The sequence below is a fragment of the Acanthopagrus latus genome, chromosome 9, assembly GCF_904848185.1.
Source record: "Acanthopagrus latus isolate v.2019 chromosome 9, fAcaLat1.1, whole genome shotgun sequence".
NCBI classification, from domain to species: Eukaryota; Metazoa; Chordata; class Actinopteri; order Spariformes; family Sparidae; genus Acanthopagrus; species Acanthopagrus latus.
Window position 1 is genome coordinate 15,336,289 of NC_051047.1, and position 15,846 is coordinate 15,352,134.

The 15,846-nt window shown below is 41.0% G+C and overlaps 3 protein-coding genes across 3 annotated transcripts; 1 reads left to right on the forward strand and 2 right to left on the reverse strand.

Annotated features, from left to right (window-relative positions):
• Positions 1 to 300: 300 nt before the first annotated feature.
• On the forward strand, positions 301 to 3,141 carry mettl5 (methyltransferase like 5). Its single transcript, XM_037108996.1, has 7 exons — positions 301 to 602; positions 688 to 802; positions 889 to 1,073; positions 1,656 to 1,738; positions 2,195 to 2,246; positions 2,576 to 2,625; positions 3,029 to 3,141. The coding sequence occupies exons 1-7, from the start codon at positions 503 to 505 to the stop codon at positions 3,068 to 3,070; spliced, it is 627 nt and encodes a 208-aa protein (XP_036964891.1). The 5' UTR covers positions 301 to 502; the 3' UTR covers positions 3,071 to 3,141.
• ssb (small RNA binding exonuclease protection factor La) lies at positions 2,707 to 9,825 on the reverse strand. The gene is made up of 12 exons (XM_037108995.1): positions 9,672 to 9,825; positions 8,396 to 8,462; positions 8,206 to 8,309; positions 5,682 to 5,856; positions 5,029 to 5,136; positions 4,844 to 4,947; positions 4,219 to 4,290; positions 4,071 to 4,113; positions 3,840 to 3,980; positions 3,569 to 3,752; positions 3,319 to 3,453; positions 2,707 to 3,209 (listed from the first exon to the last, which is right to left on the reverse strand). The coding sequence occupies exons 2-12, from the start codon at positions 8,453 to 8,455 to the stop codon at positions 3,169 to 3,171; spliced, it is 1,167 nt and encodes a 388-aa protein (XP_036964890.1). The 5' UTR covers positions 8,456 to 8,462; positions 9,672 to 9,825; the 3' UTR covers positions 2,707 to 3,168.
• A 1,419-nt stretch (positions 9,826 to 11,244) lies between these two features.
• Positions 11,245 to 15,762, reverse strand: klhl23 (kelch-like family member 23). The gene is made up of 4 exons (XM_037109765.1): positions 15,221 to 15,762; positions 13,852 to 15,075; positions 12,042 to 12,194; positions 11,245 to 11,961 (listed from the first exon to the last, which is right to left on the reverse strand). Exons 1-4 carry the CDS (start codon positions 15,225 to 15,227, stop codon positions 11,651 to 11,653), a joined length of 1,695 nt encoding a protein of 564 aa, XP_036965660.1. The 5' UTR covers positions 15,228 to 15,762; the 3' UTR covers positions 11,245 to 11,650.
• Between the last annotated feature and the right edge of the window lie 84 nt (positions 15,763 to 15,846).

Sequence of the window (15,846 nt, forward strand, 5' to 3'; positions counted from 1 at the left end):
ATGCACTCATGATACATAATGTAAATGTATATAGCATTTAGTAGTTATAAGTCAAATTATCGAATCAAATTATTTCTTTTTTGTTCACTTTTATTTTTATTTTCACATTTAAATAAATTATAATACATTTGATCTTATAATTAAAACATTAATTACATTAAAAGATGTGATTTAATTAATTTCTTCTTATTGTTTTTTTTTCTTTTTGCAGCATTGTTATGAGTTGTACTGTAGTGAACTAACATGTCCCACGAAAAATGTTTAAGACTTTACATTCACTAAATTATTTTCATAAAACCAACCAACCAACAGAGGAACTACTGTCACGCCTTCCGGAATCAGAGTCGGATTGTTTTGGTTGATGCGCACAATTCCGGAAGTCTTTTTCGACCATGCTCACTCCACAAAGTATCAACTCACAGAGATTCTAGCCGAAAAATAACAGTCAGGGATCATTTATCGGGGTTGTCACCGAGAGTTTAGGACACCACCGTCGCTAATAATGAAACTAAAGGAGTTAGAGAGCTGCCTGCAGCAGGTGGACGTGTTTGAAGAGCCAAAAATCCTTCTTGAACAATATCCAACCAGTCCTCATATTGCAGGTGAGGTGACATCATGTGATTATAAGAGAGGTAGTTTTTCATAGCGTTCATCTTTCTCGTTCACGTTCTGCCCTTTTCCCCTCAGCATGCATGCTTTATACGATCCAGAGTACGTTTGATGACATTGAGGGGAAACTGGTGGCTGATCTGGGATGTGGCTGTGGAGTCCTCAGCATCGGAGCTGCGATGCTTGATGCAGGGTAAGATCATCGACCAGTCCATCACATCACACTGTTTCATTTAATCAAGTCAATATAATCAATTCCTATATCTCCGTCTTACTCAGTTTGTGCGTCGGTTTCGACATTGACAACGACGCACTGGAGATTTTCAGGAGAAATGTGGAGGAATTTGAGATTTCCAACCTGGATCTGGTCCAGTGTGACCTGTGCTCTCTGGAGGAAAAGGCGTATGAGAAAAAGTTTGACACAGTAATAATGAACCCACCGTTTGGGACGAAACACAATCAAGGTGAGCCCTCAAGAGTAAATGGTTCCTCTAGTGAATTACTGCTGTTGTTTCTATAAAGGTGAGAGACAGATGGAACAGAAGCTTAACAACAAATGACCCAGCAGAGATCAAAATATCCTTTTATATGGGACATAACAGAGGCTCTTTGGAGGGAAAACAACCCCAAGCACAATCCAAAATATTTGTAATGACATCATAAGGGGTTAGCTTCCTCATGTTTTTATGAGATGTTCAGGTAATATGGGATAGATGTTAGGGCTGGGAAAAATTACCCTGTTTACCACTTCATGAGAAAACTTTAGACCATTGCATGATTGCAGAATGTGGCTTTAAAAACAAAGCTCCACAATACTGTCTTTTGACAAATTGGAGTTTCCCTGATTTTGACACAAAGTGTTTGAAGGAGTCAGAAACTGGTTTGATCCTGTAGATCGTCTGAATGTGGCTGTAAAAAGCTCTCTGAAGCCACAAGAGATTTAAAAACAGTGGTCACAGGCTGTGTGTTTTTCCTTGTGATCTTAAGGTGTAAAAGTGTAGACCAATGAACTTGCATGTATTTTTACATTTGATTCTTTATTCAAGGCATGGACATGAGGTTCCTGCAGACAGCTTTAACGATGGCAAAGACAGCCGTGTATTCACTCCATAAAACATCGACACGAGAGGTACATTCAGTATCCTGATCTCTTACACCTACAGGAATTTGGTATAGAGAACTCCAGATCAGATTCCAAGTCTTTCAGGTCTCTGGTTACTTACCATTAAAATTACATCAGTGCATGTTCTGTTGAAAGCTGTGACTACTAAAAACTGTGCTTTTTTCCATTAAAAGGCCAAAACCTTTCAAACCACAAATTATATAAATTCCACAAAACTGGAGATCCAATTCAGATCTCAAGTCATTTCGTGTCTTTAAGTTAAATGTGTAGATCTGATATGGGGCCATTGCGGCAGTGGCTCAGTGGTAGGGCCAGCGTTTTGTTGTCGGAAGGATGTTAGTTCGAGTTCCCTGTTTTGCATGTCAAAGTGTCCTTGGGCAAGATGTATGTATTAATTACTATAAGGGTGTGCTAAATGTAAATGATATGGAGACTGAAAGCTGTGTTCTTCATCGGTTATAGCACATACAGAAGAAGGCTAATGACTGGGGAGTGAAGATGGAAGTAATAGCAGGTAAGAGGAACACAGTACATCATCTTCTCAACTACAAAAAGGGCTCTTACATCTTTTTAATAGGAAAATTCAAGCACTTTCATGTACCTTACTTTCATACCCACACCAATCCATGTATTTGTCACTTTATTTTAACAGCTGTTTATTTTACCTTTCACAGCCAGATTGCTTAATTTCAGATGTGATTTTTGGTTTACATGGGTTAGTGTAGATGAATCACCAGATAAACCTTGAAAAGTTAATGGTTAAAATTAGGCATTTTCTAAACTTTAAGACATTGTACAAACCCTGTTAAACATTCACACACACAGTATGTTTTCTCTCTACAGAACTAAGATATGACTTGCCAGCATCTTACAAGTTCCACAAAAAGAAATCGGTAAGCTCATGCACTGTATCATTCATACATTCTCCGGGAACACGTTTTCTAGCAGAAATTGAGAAAACCGTCAATCAGATCTCTACTTGTTTTTACAAATGTTTTATTTGCTATTCACATATGCAAACTTAAAAATAGCAAAGCAGATGATCTCATCACTCAATGTAGGAAATCTACAGGAAAAAAACATAATGGCACACAGATTCTAGACATCACAGGTCTTACAAAACCCAGCTAATCGTTCAGGTGAAATTAAATTAATGTCAGAGCGGTTCTTTGTTGAATATGATAAAATCAAATACATGTTAGGGGGGGGTACACAAATAATGAGAGAGGCACAAGATACAGGGACTTAATTAAAAAGGCTGAAAAGTAAAGCCAAGCTTTGCTGTTTGTTCTCTAGGTTGACATCCAGGTGGACTTCCTACGATTCTCCAACACCTGACAGTTTGACTGGAATGGATTTAAATTGCCTCTGCATTATCACTGTTTATAATAAACGTTTTCAAAAAAGAAGAAAAAATCTGGGTGTAACGTTTTTGACTAAGATCCATTTTCTGTTTTGGCAACCTTTGCTGCGGGTTCTAGAGGAAAAAGAAAAAAAAATGAAAATCACACAAAAGGTAGAATATGATTAAATATGTAAATAGTTAAACGTCACCATAAAACCACATTTTGCAGCTCAGAGCTTACCGTTGTCCTCATCGTCACTGTCAAACTTCGTCTTTTTGCCTCTGAACTCGGTTCTGCCTCCATCTCTGCCACCTCTTCCCCTACGACCTCCTCTTCCTCGTCCACCTCCCCGTCCGCCTCCTCGTCCTCTGTTGCCTTTTAAGACACACAAGATGCATCACTGAATTATTAACACTGCAAATAAATCACTGATGATCTAAAATAGTTGGATTTACATTTTGATCAGCTGCCAGTTTTAAACAAGTTTTACCTCTGCCTTTGGATCTGAACGTCTCTTGTTGAGCTTCAACTATCTTCTTCATCATCTCTTTCTCCTCATCTCCCTCGAGCAGCTGCCATGTTACGCTGCTATCCTTGATAGTCAGTTCCCCTCCGTTTGCTTCTTTGGCCTTGTCGAATGCCTCCTTTGCATTCCCGTCGAAAAGGAGGGTGCCCTTGTTGTATGCAAAGACACACAATTTTAACCACAGCAGATCTTTTTACACCAAGTAGGATACTTGAGCAGTCAGAAGTTTACTCACCTCTTTGGCTCCTCGTGTAAAATCAACCCACTTTATCTTTCCATGGCCAGAGAACAATTCATGGAAGTCCTCTCTCGAAACGTCTTCAAGTCCTCCCGAAAACTTCAACAAACAGCCCGTCTGTTCATCCAAAAGCATTCCCTGCCAGACAAATGACAATTATTATTATAATTATTATTGTGACCACGCCAGTTAGAAAACATCAGCTTGTAAGCTCAGAGGGAATCTTACCATTTCCTTCTCTTCTGCATTTTTCTGCTTTTGTTCCTTGTCCCTGAATAATATTTTGGGGGAGGAGGGTCAGTATTTTTTTTTTTTTTTTAACAAACTGTAAAATATTTTTTTAGAATTTAAAAAAAGGCACTGCATGTGTACTCACTGTCTAGCTTTTGCTTTTGTCTCTGCTTTGAACTGTTTTCTTTCTTCCGCCTTCTTTGCATGATATTCTTCTCTGAAAGCAAAACAGCAATTAAATGACTACCACATACAGCGATATTCAAAAGTTTGTACGGCCCTGGATGAATTTAACATGTTGATTTTCTAGATGAAAACTTCAACTTCAGACATAAACTAATCCCATCAGAACATACCATGTGAAAACACTACACACTTTGTTTCATGTAAACGGACGAGGCTGTGATCAGCTTGAATTCACGGTGGTCTCCAAGTAAAATTCCAAGGCAGAGTAAAACTCACAACATTCACCCCTGCTGGAGCATAAGTCGTCTTTCTGCTGTCCATTTGCATTGCACTAATATCACTACTTCCATTATCTGGTTTCCCAGATGTGGTTAACATTTACCCCCCTGGGGAGTTAAAACTGTGAACAAATCTGTAAATTCTGAAAATGTAGTAATCTGGTTTGGACAGACTAGAAGGGTGCGAAATGCAATTAGGCTAATTTTTTTGGCACCTGTTCAGATCTTGTACAGACTATTTCTCAAGCAAAACAAAGCATTTGTCCACTGTAGATGAATCTTAAATGAAGAAGCAGAACAACTTACCTCGCCAACACCAGCATCTCGTTGTCTTTGAACGATTTGATGTCTGAACGTTCTAGGAACTTCTTCGACGACTCCTCTGTGTCAAAACAGACAAACACTGAGCCCTGTAAAGAAATTAAAGTATTAGGACAAATCTCCTAAAATTCCCAGGGAAAACGATTGGTAATGAAATATGTTCAACATACCTTGAACTGCCTTTGCAGGTTTCTCCTCATCTGGATATTTTCAATGGCGCCTTTCCCAGTCAGCCACTCCTGAATCTCATCAAGGGAGGTTTCGAGAGGAAAACCTTTCTGGATGAGAAAAGTTAAGAGAGTGTGAGATAATAATAGTATATAGTAAGAGAGACAATAATAGTATGCTCACAGTTTGAGTCTGAATGTGCATAACTGAAATGTAAATTTAGCCCAAAAACAGAGTGGCATGACACTAAGGAAATATCTGTAGGGGAGAAAAAAAAATACTTGCCTATAGTGTTCTTTTATTCAAATGTCAGTTTATTAGGTGAAACCAATATAGTCTACACAACAACCCTGCCTGTTTTGAGGCTGAAGTGTTTTATTGAAACTGTAAGATGAGACATTTTGAGGGATGTAGGCAAAAAAAAAAAAACCATGCCTGTTCAACAGAACTATAAAATGCATCCTCCAGAAATTAAACATTATAACCTTCATTATTTACTATAGAACAGACATTTAGACTCCATTAGCTATGGCAAAATGTACCTTATAAAGTGGCAAGTGGGAATAAGTGGCATACAAATTACCAAGATAAATGTATTGATTCAAATCAGATTCTGAATTTGGGTGCAACCATAGAAAAAAACAAAACAACTTACAATGTACACAGATTTGTGTTTGAGAGTGTCTTTGTATTCATCATTCTGTTCGGGTAAGGGCTTGTCTGGAGACCTTCTGACTTTGGTCTTGTCTTCGCTGATTTCCAAGAGGCCAGTCTTTGATTTCTGGAGAGCTGCAACGATGACGCTGGTTTCTGTAGTTAAAGATTTCAGTCTGGGGAAAAGAATACAGGTCTTAGTAAGTACTCTTCTCCTGATCTACAGAGCACGCACTCTTTAATTTCACTGTAGTGACAGTATAAAAAGGTGGAGACAACATACAGCATCTTATTTTAATCCAGCACCAAGATCAATCATCGCTGATGTTTTCCTGCCATCTACAGGGCTCAATTTTAAAGAGTAAACAAAAAAAAAAAATCTTATCACACTGGCAACTGAATCACTACTGCACTCTTCTTTGATGCAATTTGGCTTCATTAAAAGTAAAACAGCTGACTCACACCGACGTCTGTCTACACAAGACTCAATATATGAAGACTTTAACCAGCGGCATTTAGTCAAGCTGTCAATATGACTGCCTTTGAGTCTGATGGCCTTACATAAATACCTCTTCCAGTCAGCATGATTGTGTTTTGTTAATGATGTCCTTTTTTTGTGCGAGCATGCTGAGGCTAAATATAATCTGGCTGGCAACAAGTGCACTTCAGGGCAAGGGTGAGGGCTTTCACTAATCTTGTCATGAGTCACACAATGGGTACACGAAATAATCAGTCATCGCTCATCATTGTCTCTCTTCTTTCTCAGTCACACAACCTCCAACTGTTTAACTCTACATCTCACAATTTCTTGAACATTGCTTTAAGATGATTTTTGCCATCTTGTTTCTGAAGCTTTGGCATCTGATTTGATTAGCGAGGTCAAAGGAAATGCTTCCTCATCAGCTGTTGAATTTTGAACTGCCTTTCAGATGTTTGCCATCATTTGTTGAGTGTTTAAAAAAAGGCCCACATTGCTGATGTGACCTATTTTTATCAGCAAAAACCAATGTAGATTACTTTTAGGACTGTGATCTCAGACACAGGTTGATGGTGTGGTGGAAATAGCAGAAAGAGCCACCAAAACAATGCCATAACAGCAGTGTTATTTCAGGTAAATACCAGGATTACCGACAGCCACACAGAGAGCCACTCACTGTTGTTTCAGCGACTCGCCTTCGTCATTCAACACATCCTCCTGCACATGAATGTCTCTACCTGCAAATGACAGCTACAGCCCTCTAGAGCAGCCATTCTTAGAGACATTGTGCAAAACATAATTTATTTGGGTTGCCAAATATATTAGAAGAATTTCTTCCATAGCCTTTTATTAAGTTAAGACTGCAGTACTTTTTTTGGCCACATAAGGAGACCTTGTTGGTAGTTCAAGTGCTTAATTTGTAAATCTTAATATCCAGGGAGACACACAGGGTGCTGCTTCAGCGGGTCAGGGGGAGAGAGAAAGTCCTGCATTGAATGCCAGCTGTTAAAACTAAACAAAACTCATCTTAAACAGAGCCTTTTTTACTAAGAATTATTAGTTAAGAGCATTCAAGATTACTGCTCTGAGTAGGCAGAGGGAGGCACATAGAAACGACTGTGTGCTTCTCTCTCACACCCAAAATTGTGATTTCAACAAACTATATGTGACGTGGCAGGTTTACTTATTTAAGACAATGTGAGGTGATGCTAAAATAGTAGTAAAAATGGTCAGGAGTGGTTATTGGTGCACAAATTCCCTCTTCGTGATATAAGGCCTATTGGCAATTGGGTTGAGATGGTCAATTTTTAAAAAAGTGGGTCTCCATAAAAATAAAACGTTTGGGAAACAGACTAAAAGCAGACACAGATCTTTTCATATTAGTCAGCTTTCATTTTCAATTTTCTACAGCTATATATCCCGTGTTAGTATATTGAGAAACAAGATTTCACTGCAGGTGTCATACTGAGCAAAAAGTGTTAGTGTCAGAGCACTATATCAGAGAATTGGAAGATGAGATAGAACTTTATTCATCTTGAGGGAAACTGTAAACTGTATTAAGCTATATACGCACTATATCAAATGTAGAGTACAAGCATTCATGACTCATGATAGTGTGTGAAACATTGCATCATTTACTTGCCCTTTATAGTTTTTATTATGTCTCATGGTTTATTCATTTATGATTGCTATTACTTTTAAATGAATGCTTTTATTAAATGTCTTTTTATTGGTTCCTGTTTTTGTTGCAAATGCGAAGCACTTTATAAAATGTGTTCTGTAAGGTGCCAAACAAATGGTTAGTCATTATTTACTCTACTTTTATATAATATTACATCCCATAAATCACAGAGTTGTAATAGTTGTAATCCACAGGGAAACAGTAATGTGGAGATTAAACGAGAGATAAAAGGGGCCGGCCACCTCAGCACCTCGTGCCTCTGCTGTCCATCTCTCTGCACGAGGTAGGTAAGTTGTCAATTCTGATAGCCAGAAGAAGAATTTGCTTGTGTGTTGTATGGTAGTGATAGAGCGAAATATAACAAACCTGTTGAATTTGAGCATCGTCTCCAGAGTCACCCAGCCATCATCGAGCTGCAGCTGTTCTTTGAGAAACTTATCCCTCGGAAGATTGTGATCCCCAAAGTAGTACTAGAGATGGAAATGAGAGACATTTTCAGAGCTGGAATTTGACTTGCCTTCTCGTAATATAAATGTAGATTTAAAATCTGAATTACCTCTATCTGTCGTGCCACTTTCATCTCAACTGGAGACATCCCTTCTTGAGTTTCTGCCATGATTGTTCTGCAGGTAGAAAACAGTAAGACCAAAATTAGAGGAAAAAAATAAGTTAAAGAATTGACACATTGAGTTGATTAAGCTCAAACTTAAACCTAAACTAAAATGAATAAATCCATAACAATTTGCCAACTGAGCAATTATTTATCTCTGATGTATATCACTGCAAACTAGATTGTTGGGGTTCTGGGAAATGGGCATTTTTCACAATTTTTAATGAAAATCATAATTACTTGCCTTCAAGCTACATGTATATACAGTTAATCAATATAATATTGTCTGCATTAGTTTATTCTACCAATTGTTTTTCTTCCGTACTTTGTGTGTTGTCCAAAGCTTATGAGCACTGCTCTGATCCTGGAGGGTGCAGAGAGTTGAGTGTTGAAGCTTTAATAATCAGAAAAATTGGCTACCCTGATGGTTATAGGATTATTCAGTGTAACCTACACACTGTCAGTGGAAAAAGCCTTTGGTGAGGAGTTGTTCACTTGATATTTTACTTTTTTTGCAAGTTACCTATAAGGCAAGATACCACAGAATTCATTTTTATTTTTTAATTTGTTGATATTTAAGTGAACCAGAATTTCAGAGGTGTTCTGGAGTCCTCCAGACCATAAACTGACACAGCACTCTCTCTTGTTTGGGGAGAATGGTGTGTATCACTCTCTAATGAGTCATTTCCTATTTGTAGCAGTTCAATAACAAAAATTTTAAAAAATAAAATAAAAAACATCTGGCAGCTGATTATATATTTTCAGAAGCTTGACCCAGTAAATTAAATCCAAGAAGCCAATTAAAACTAACATATGAAAATGAATACATCACTGACATATGAAGTGAACAGTTTTCATTCATCCTGGTGTCATGCAGCCACTGCTGCTAGCTTGATGGCTAACCAGCAGCTAGCATAGCTTAGCTTAAATCCCGCAGCTGTGTCCGCACACTTACTGCAGAGTCACCATGCTTTATGAGTACAGCCAAGTTTACAGGAGATGTTTTATTGGCAGCAGCTTTCGGTAAGCCATAAATAACTGATATGCGTAATGTTAAAATTATCATTTCGTCACACTGCGTAACTCCGACTTAGAAAAAGCATGCTGTCCAAACATGAAAGGACGACAATGTCTTCTTTTGTGAAGCTACAAAATATTTTCAAGGTGATAATTAAAGAAATTGTAAAAGCACCTTTACACCAACTTTCAAAGTTACACTTACGGTACGGTGAGTCTGTGCTAGCGGCAGTTTTAGCTATTCAGAGCAGAAATCCTCACTTTTCTGCTCGCACGTTGCGCCGTGGAACTGTGTGCTACGGAGCGCACCGAGGACCAAAAAGGTTTCGTTCAGCGCATGCGCGACTGGAGCTCTCCAATGGCTTGAATCTGAGTAGCTATATTATCAGCGTGTGTGTGTGTGTGTGTGTGTGTGTGTGTGTGAGAGAGAGTGAGATGGAAGTCACAGCGGCCTCAGGGTGTCGCTGTGACTCAACTGGAGGACATCAGACAGACGGCAGTGATCATCACCTCAACATGAGCTGCCACTTATGATATAACTTGTGCTTGAATGTCATTTAAACAAATACCATTTTTGTTGTTCCTTTTTGTTTTATGTGTATATTTATGTTTATTTATTTCATACATTTTGCTTTTTCAATGTTGTGTGTTTGTGTTCTTTCTCAAAAGTTTGAAGGTGATGTTTTTCTTGTTTTTCCACTGATGTGTTCTTTTAAGATAAAAGTGTCAGCTGTAATATACTGTATACTTCGTTCAAGCCCTTGCCAAGCCCTGCAGGGGTTTTGTCCGTTATTAATAAATTCAACAAAATGATGAAACGCTAACTTCGTTATTTTCACTCTATGCCATCTTTCTATCTGGATTTGTTTTTGGGGAGACGAACACATGAGGCAGAGCAGCTAACTTAAATTCAGTGCAGAGCAAGACCACCTGTTCTCTGTTAAGATTGCAAATTTAAAGATACAACATGTATAAATTGGCCACCTGGTGAATCAATGCTCATTGCAAACTGGGGGCTTCATAATTAACTACTAACTCGGCTGTAGCTGCTGTTACCTTGTTAGCTCGTTTTGGCTAGTTCTAGCTCTTGTGGTCCAGACTGTGAGCTCGTAGCACTAGAGGAGTGTGTACACCATCAGCAAAGGAGCTTTGGACCAGGATTAAATTTAAGTTTGACGGAAGAAAAGAATGACTATGTTGCAATTCTGGATTGGGCCTGCCTACTGTGCCACTAGTGGTCCAGACTAGGAACTCGAAACACTGGGGAACTGTTTGGATTTGTAGGCCTCCACAAGCATAGGATCCTTGGACCAGGATGCGTCGTGGCTTGCTGGCTAGCATGCTAACTTAAGTGGATATCGCTGCAGCACAATATATAGATTCATGATATGGCAATTCATATAAAGTCATTTTGTATTGTTTTCAACTAGAATCTTACATATTGTAACTTTTAAATGTTGTGGTAGGCCTATTAATTTATATGGTCTGGTTTTATTATTTTTAAGTTATATTTATGTTGCCTTAAGGGCATTGTAAGTCTAATGTATTGCCCTTTTAATGGCCTGGTTGAAAGTTACTCTACAAAGGAATTTGCCAAACACCAATAAACTCTAAACTCTTTACATTAAAGCTGACAGTCTTTACCTCTATATATAGCAAGAAAAGTAGCTGGCTGGAGCCAAACATAAATCTCATTTTAACTGTTCACATAAGATGTGATTAATCTTATTAAATACAATGTACCTTACATGGACTTCACTGAGACATTCAGGCATGAATCACATCATCAGAGTGGTGATTTATTTAATCAAGTAGCAGCCCAGTGGTACAGTTCTCTTTTTTTACGCAAAGAAAAAGAGGAAATCATTATTTGGAACACTCTACTGCATAAATAGTCTGAGGTGGATTTTGTGTATATATAAAGTGGATTTTAATAATACTATAATAAGGTCATCTCTCTCTTTTCAGTCTTCATATCTCTTAAAACAGGATAAACTAAAATGCTCAAATGATGCCCCTGAGTTTAAAGTGATATTGCTTGTTCTTCATTGTATTCACAGTTTGGCTTAGCTATCTCAAGGCAGTTGTTCGGTCCAGAACGTGGCAGCATTTTGCCCTCTCTGACAGAACACAGCTCACCAGTTGATCTATTTGGCACATAATGACAACATTCGTGGTAAGAAACTAAACAGTAAAAACACAAACACATCCGTGGGATCTGGCCGGGCTGGGCAGAGTCCCCACAATCTCCCAAGAGTCCAGCTGAGGGTCGTATTTCTCAATGCTCTGCAGGTAAGTCCCCTTTGAGTAGGAATATCCTCCTGTTACATAAATGCAACCGTTTATCACCACAGCCCCGCACTCCATCCTCCTCTCCTTCATTACTGATATTGGCCTCCATTCGTCTCTCTCCATGTTGTAGCAGTCGGCGATGGTCGTCTGTCCACCCACTAAATACAGCATGTTGTCCAGAGAAACTGAGCACAGCCCATACTCTGAAAAACAGAGGATTTCAAATCATAAAACAGCTCATTCAGCATATTCTTTTTCCTGTCTCTTCCTCTTTGTCTCGTACCTGGGTGGGGAGTCATTGTGATGATGCTCCACTCGTTGGCGTCCGACCTGTAGACCTGGATTTTCTCATAAGTGCAGTTTCCTCTGTACCCGTAGTGACCCCCGCTCACGTAGATTTTATCTCCCACTACGCAGGCTGTTGCATTTCCTACACCTTTAAAGCAAACAGAGGTAAAGATTCGATCTGTCACTCATGTCGATAATGACTGACACAAAGAGACAAGCTGTAAATACAACACAGTTCCATCTCCCTCTCCACGGTTCTCAAGAAATATATCTCGCTATTTAGCTGCTCAAGTGCTCCACTGCTGTCATGGTCCTGGGTTTTAGTTTAAATAGTTCCTGCTTTATATTTAAAGAGACTCCCCTCATGAGTGATGTTTGGCTTTAGATTTCCTGTCTTTGGATTTTTCTTGGCTTTTTTTCTGGTTGTCACTCCGTCTGTTCCCTTATCCTGCTTTTGCTGCTTGTGTTACTTGTGACATCCCTTATTGTTTTTGCTCTTGCTTTTTAGTTTGCCAGCTTTTTTGTTCACCGAATTTCAGCATTCAAGGTGCACTATGTAGTTTTAGGGAGGGAAGTTTGATCTGAAGAGAAAGATCATTGACTGAGTTTGTATTATAACCTCATTAATATTGTAAATATAAAAAATTCTGAGCCGTTATGCTCCATAGATTCGAGCTTTCATACATGAGTGGTTATGCGATCCTGTGTTAACACGACATGTTGATTGGTGAAGCTTTAAGCTGAAATAAAAAATATTGTTTTGAACCCATTTCGAGTACTTCCCCCCCCATTTCTTTCAGGGGTTTTTCAACAATATTTGCATTCTGGACACGATGCAGCTGTCATGACAACTGAGCCCACTCCAACCACGGACCTCGTCTTAAAGGGAACACTATGCCGGGCTTGTCAGTTGGTTGCTGTTGGTAAACACCAGCATTCAAAGGTGAAAGATAGTGAGTAATTGATGGTTGAGTTTTATTCTTAGGGCATCAAATTCACATGCTATGCTCAGGTGAAAGTGGCGGTATCTGGCGACCTGGAAATGAACCTCAACAATCAGCCATCTTTCTCCAGAATCGTGGACACCCAGAAGTGTCCTGAACACAGCAAAATATGATGTGAATACAGACAGAAAGCAGGTTCTCTGTTGCCAAGTTAAAACATTAGCATATAACCTCTTTTTTCTACAACCAGGTACATGAATCGACTGTCAGTAATCATCAGGAGCCTGGTTGACACAAACAAAAATATATTTTCAGAAAAGCGTTCATTGAGGTTCATAGTTACGACTGTTACGACCAAGTTGCATTTAGAAGCTGTTCGGGAGCGTTCCATCAAATCACATGATCTTTATCTGCTTCTTTATCGACATTTAAGAACAAGAACTTATTCCTTAAAGGATAAGATCACCCAAACCTGAAAATTCAGTCATTAATTTCTACTAAGTCCACAAAACCTTTCCGGGGATTCACAGCAAAACTGCAGCTTTCAATCTCCTTGAGTTGTTCAGGAGAATGCTGCAACACTGTTGTTTTTTTTTCTGTGACACCCCAGAAAGGTCTTGTGGACTACAAAACTCCACTTGACTTTCCATTATTTGGGTGGACTTGGGTGCAACATGACTGAAAGCTCCAGGAAAGCTCCAGAACATGTTCTGTCCCTCTCCCTCCTCAGGAACACATCACTCCACAGGCGAGCTTGTGTTTGAATGCATGTCGGTCTGTGTGTCTGTTTGCAGGTATGCACGCGTGGATGGGTTTTGACTTGTGCACTAAAGTTATTATTGTTGTTCACATTTGGCGTACCTTGTATCATTTTGGCCACGGGGAACCACTTCTTTTTCAAAGGATCATAAAACTCTGTCTCCTGCTCTGGAGCTCCTCCTCTGTAGCCTCCGATGGCATAAATACAGCCATGCACAGCCACGGAGCAGTGATAGTATCTGGCTGTGGTCATGGGGCAGCCCTCGGTCCATTCATCATAGTCACAGTTATACACTGACACTGTGTCCAGGGCTTCCACTGTGTTGGTCCTGTAACCACCGGTCACATAGATGTTTGCCCCCAGTAAACTGACGCTGTAGCTCTCCCTGGCGGGCTCAGGCATGTCTTTCCCCTGCACCCAGGTGTTGCTGACAGGATCCCAGATGTGGACCTCACACAGGGGGTGCCAGTAGTATCCTCCGATGACATACATGCTGGAGGACATTTTTCTACTCACGGGCATCTCCTTACCATTAGACCTTATCGCCTGGAAGATCAGGGATTTAAACTTCCCCTCGCTGTTCACCAAGCACTGCCTGTGCACCTCTAAAGCAGCCTTGAAGTAACTCTCATCCAGGTCTATGTGGATGGAGCGCAGGAGGACTGCGGCGTGCAGAACACGATGATCCCAGTCATGTGTCACCCACTTAGCCACGGCTTCCATCAGCACCTCGTCCCTCTGTGAGGAGAGGCTCGCGGCCAAGAGAGCCCCCATCTTCTCCCGATCCAGCTCCAGGAACTCCTCCTGCTGCAGGATCTCCGTGAACCTGCTCAGCATCACCCTGCGGGCCTCCCTCTCCAGGCCCGGGCACAGGTGCAGCTGGGCAAAGGCGTGCATCCCGAGGCAGTTGTCCACGTCCAGGAGGCGGACGAGGAACTCCTCGCACGCCTGCTTGACGGACACAAACTGGAGGAGATCCGCAGCCTCCAGCAAGCTCTGCACGTTGCTCTCGGTGATGCACACCTGGGCCGTGTAGACATAGTTCACCAGGGCGCCCAGCACCCCGCTGTCCACCCCCCGCAGCTTGATCACGCTGTTGGACTTCTCCCTCATGTCGGCCGTGAACATGACTTTGAAATAGGAGCTGCGGGCCGACAGCAGCGCCCGGTGGCAGCGGAACACCTGTCCGGAGTCGCCGCACTGCAGGGACACGTCGGTGAACAGGCCGCTGGTGTAGAAGCGCCGGAGAGCATCCAGGAGCTCCGCTGCGTGGTCACCGTCGCAGAAGTCGTGCGTGTAGATTCCTTGCATGTGTGTCATGGTGTCTGGAGGAAAGAAAATAACATTTTTTTAAAAAATAAAGGCGCGGGGACATGTCCAATTACGCGATCAGCAATATGGAGCTGTCCCGGTCACACGTATTTAATTGGACCACTGCGCAAATATCCCCCTTTTATTAATCAGCCTTACCTCTCATCCTATGTCCATGAACGCCTCGCGCTGGTCGACACTCCACGCCGTCCTTCTCTTTTCAAAACACAAGAGCCTCAATTTAGCTCATGCTGGACGGTCGCAGGCAGTCCTATCCTATTTTGGTATTTGTGCGCAGCAGCTGCCACCCCTCCTCCTCCTCCTCTTCTCCTCTCCACTACAGCAAGTCCTCGTCAAAACCAAGCCAACCCATTCAAGAGGAATCGCTCCTATCTTTTCCTCCCCAGAGTCTAAATATAACCCACCCAGCCGTCCACTTCAAGTCTCGTGACGCGCTGGCTGACGGCGCGTTAGTGGAGCCAGCAGGCGGAGGAGCATCCCCTCACACCGAATACTAATCTGTATACAAATGAGCAGCAGGAGGAGGAGGAGAGGGAGGAGAAGAAGAAGGAGAAGGAGCCACCGTGCTGTTCTCCATTCATGTTTTGTCCCCCTCCCCTTTCCTCCTCCATTCTTGTCGTTGCCATGGCATTTTGAACCCAGCTCCAGTGTGGCCAAGGCTTTACCTAATCCTAACAAGGATTAACAAGCACAGCGCACAATATTCATTCCTGCGCAAGATCTGAAAGATATGACCGCAAGAGCTGCTCTGAACACCGGAGGGG

What these genes read in the sequence shown, in the direction of transcription:
- mettl5 (XM_037108996.1), top strand. Translation starts at nt 503, where the DNA reads ATGAAACTAAAGGAGTTAGAGAGCTGCCTGCAGCAGGTGGACGTGTTT. An exon ending in AACCAGTCCTCATATTGCAG is followed by an intron (nt 603 to 687) that starts GTGAGGTGACAT and finishes TTTTCCCCTCAG; the next exon opens with CATGCATGCTTTATACGATC. An exon ending in TGGGACGAAACACAATCAAG is followed by an intron (nt 1,074 to 1,655) that starts GTGAGCCCTCAA and finishes TCTTTATTCAAG; the next exon opens with GCATGGACATGAGGTTCCTG.
- ssb (XM_037108995.1), bottom strand. Translation starts at nt 8,455, where the DNA reads ATGGCAGAAACTCAAGAAGGGATGTCTCCAGTTGAGATGAAAGTGGCA. An exon ending in ACGATGCTCAAATTCAACAG is followed by an intron (nt 5,857 to 8,205) that starts GTTTGTTATATT and finishes TCTTTTCCCCAG; the next exon opens with ACTGAAATCTTTAACTACAG. An exon ending in AACACAAATCTGTGTACATT is followed by an intron (nt 5,137 to 5,681) that starts GTAAGTTGTTTT and finishes TTTCTCATCCAG; the next exon opens with AAAGGTTTTCCTCTCGAAAC.
- klhl23 (XM_037109765.1), bottom strand. An exon ending in CGTGGCCAAAATGATACAAG is followed by an intron (nt 12,195 to 13,851) that starts GTACGCCAAATG and finishes TTTGCTTTAAAG; the next exon opens with GTGTAGGAAATGCAACAGCC. An exon ending in CACAATGACTCCCCACCCAG is followed by an intron (nt 11,962 to 12,041) that starts GTACGAGACAAA and finishes TCTGTTTTTCAG; the next exon opens with AGTATGGGCTGTGCTCAGTT.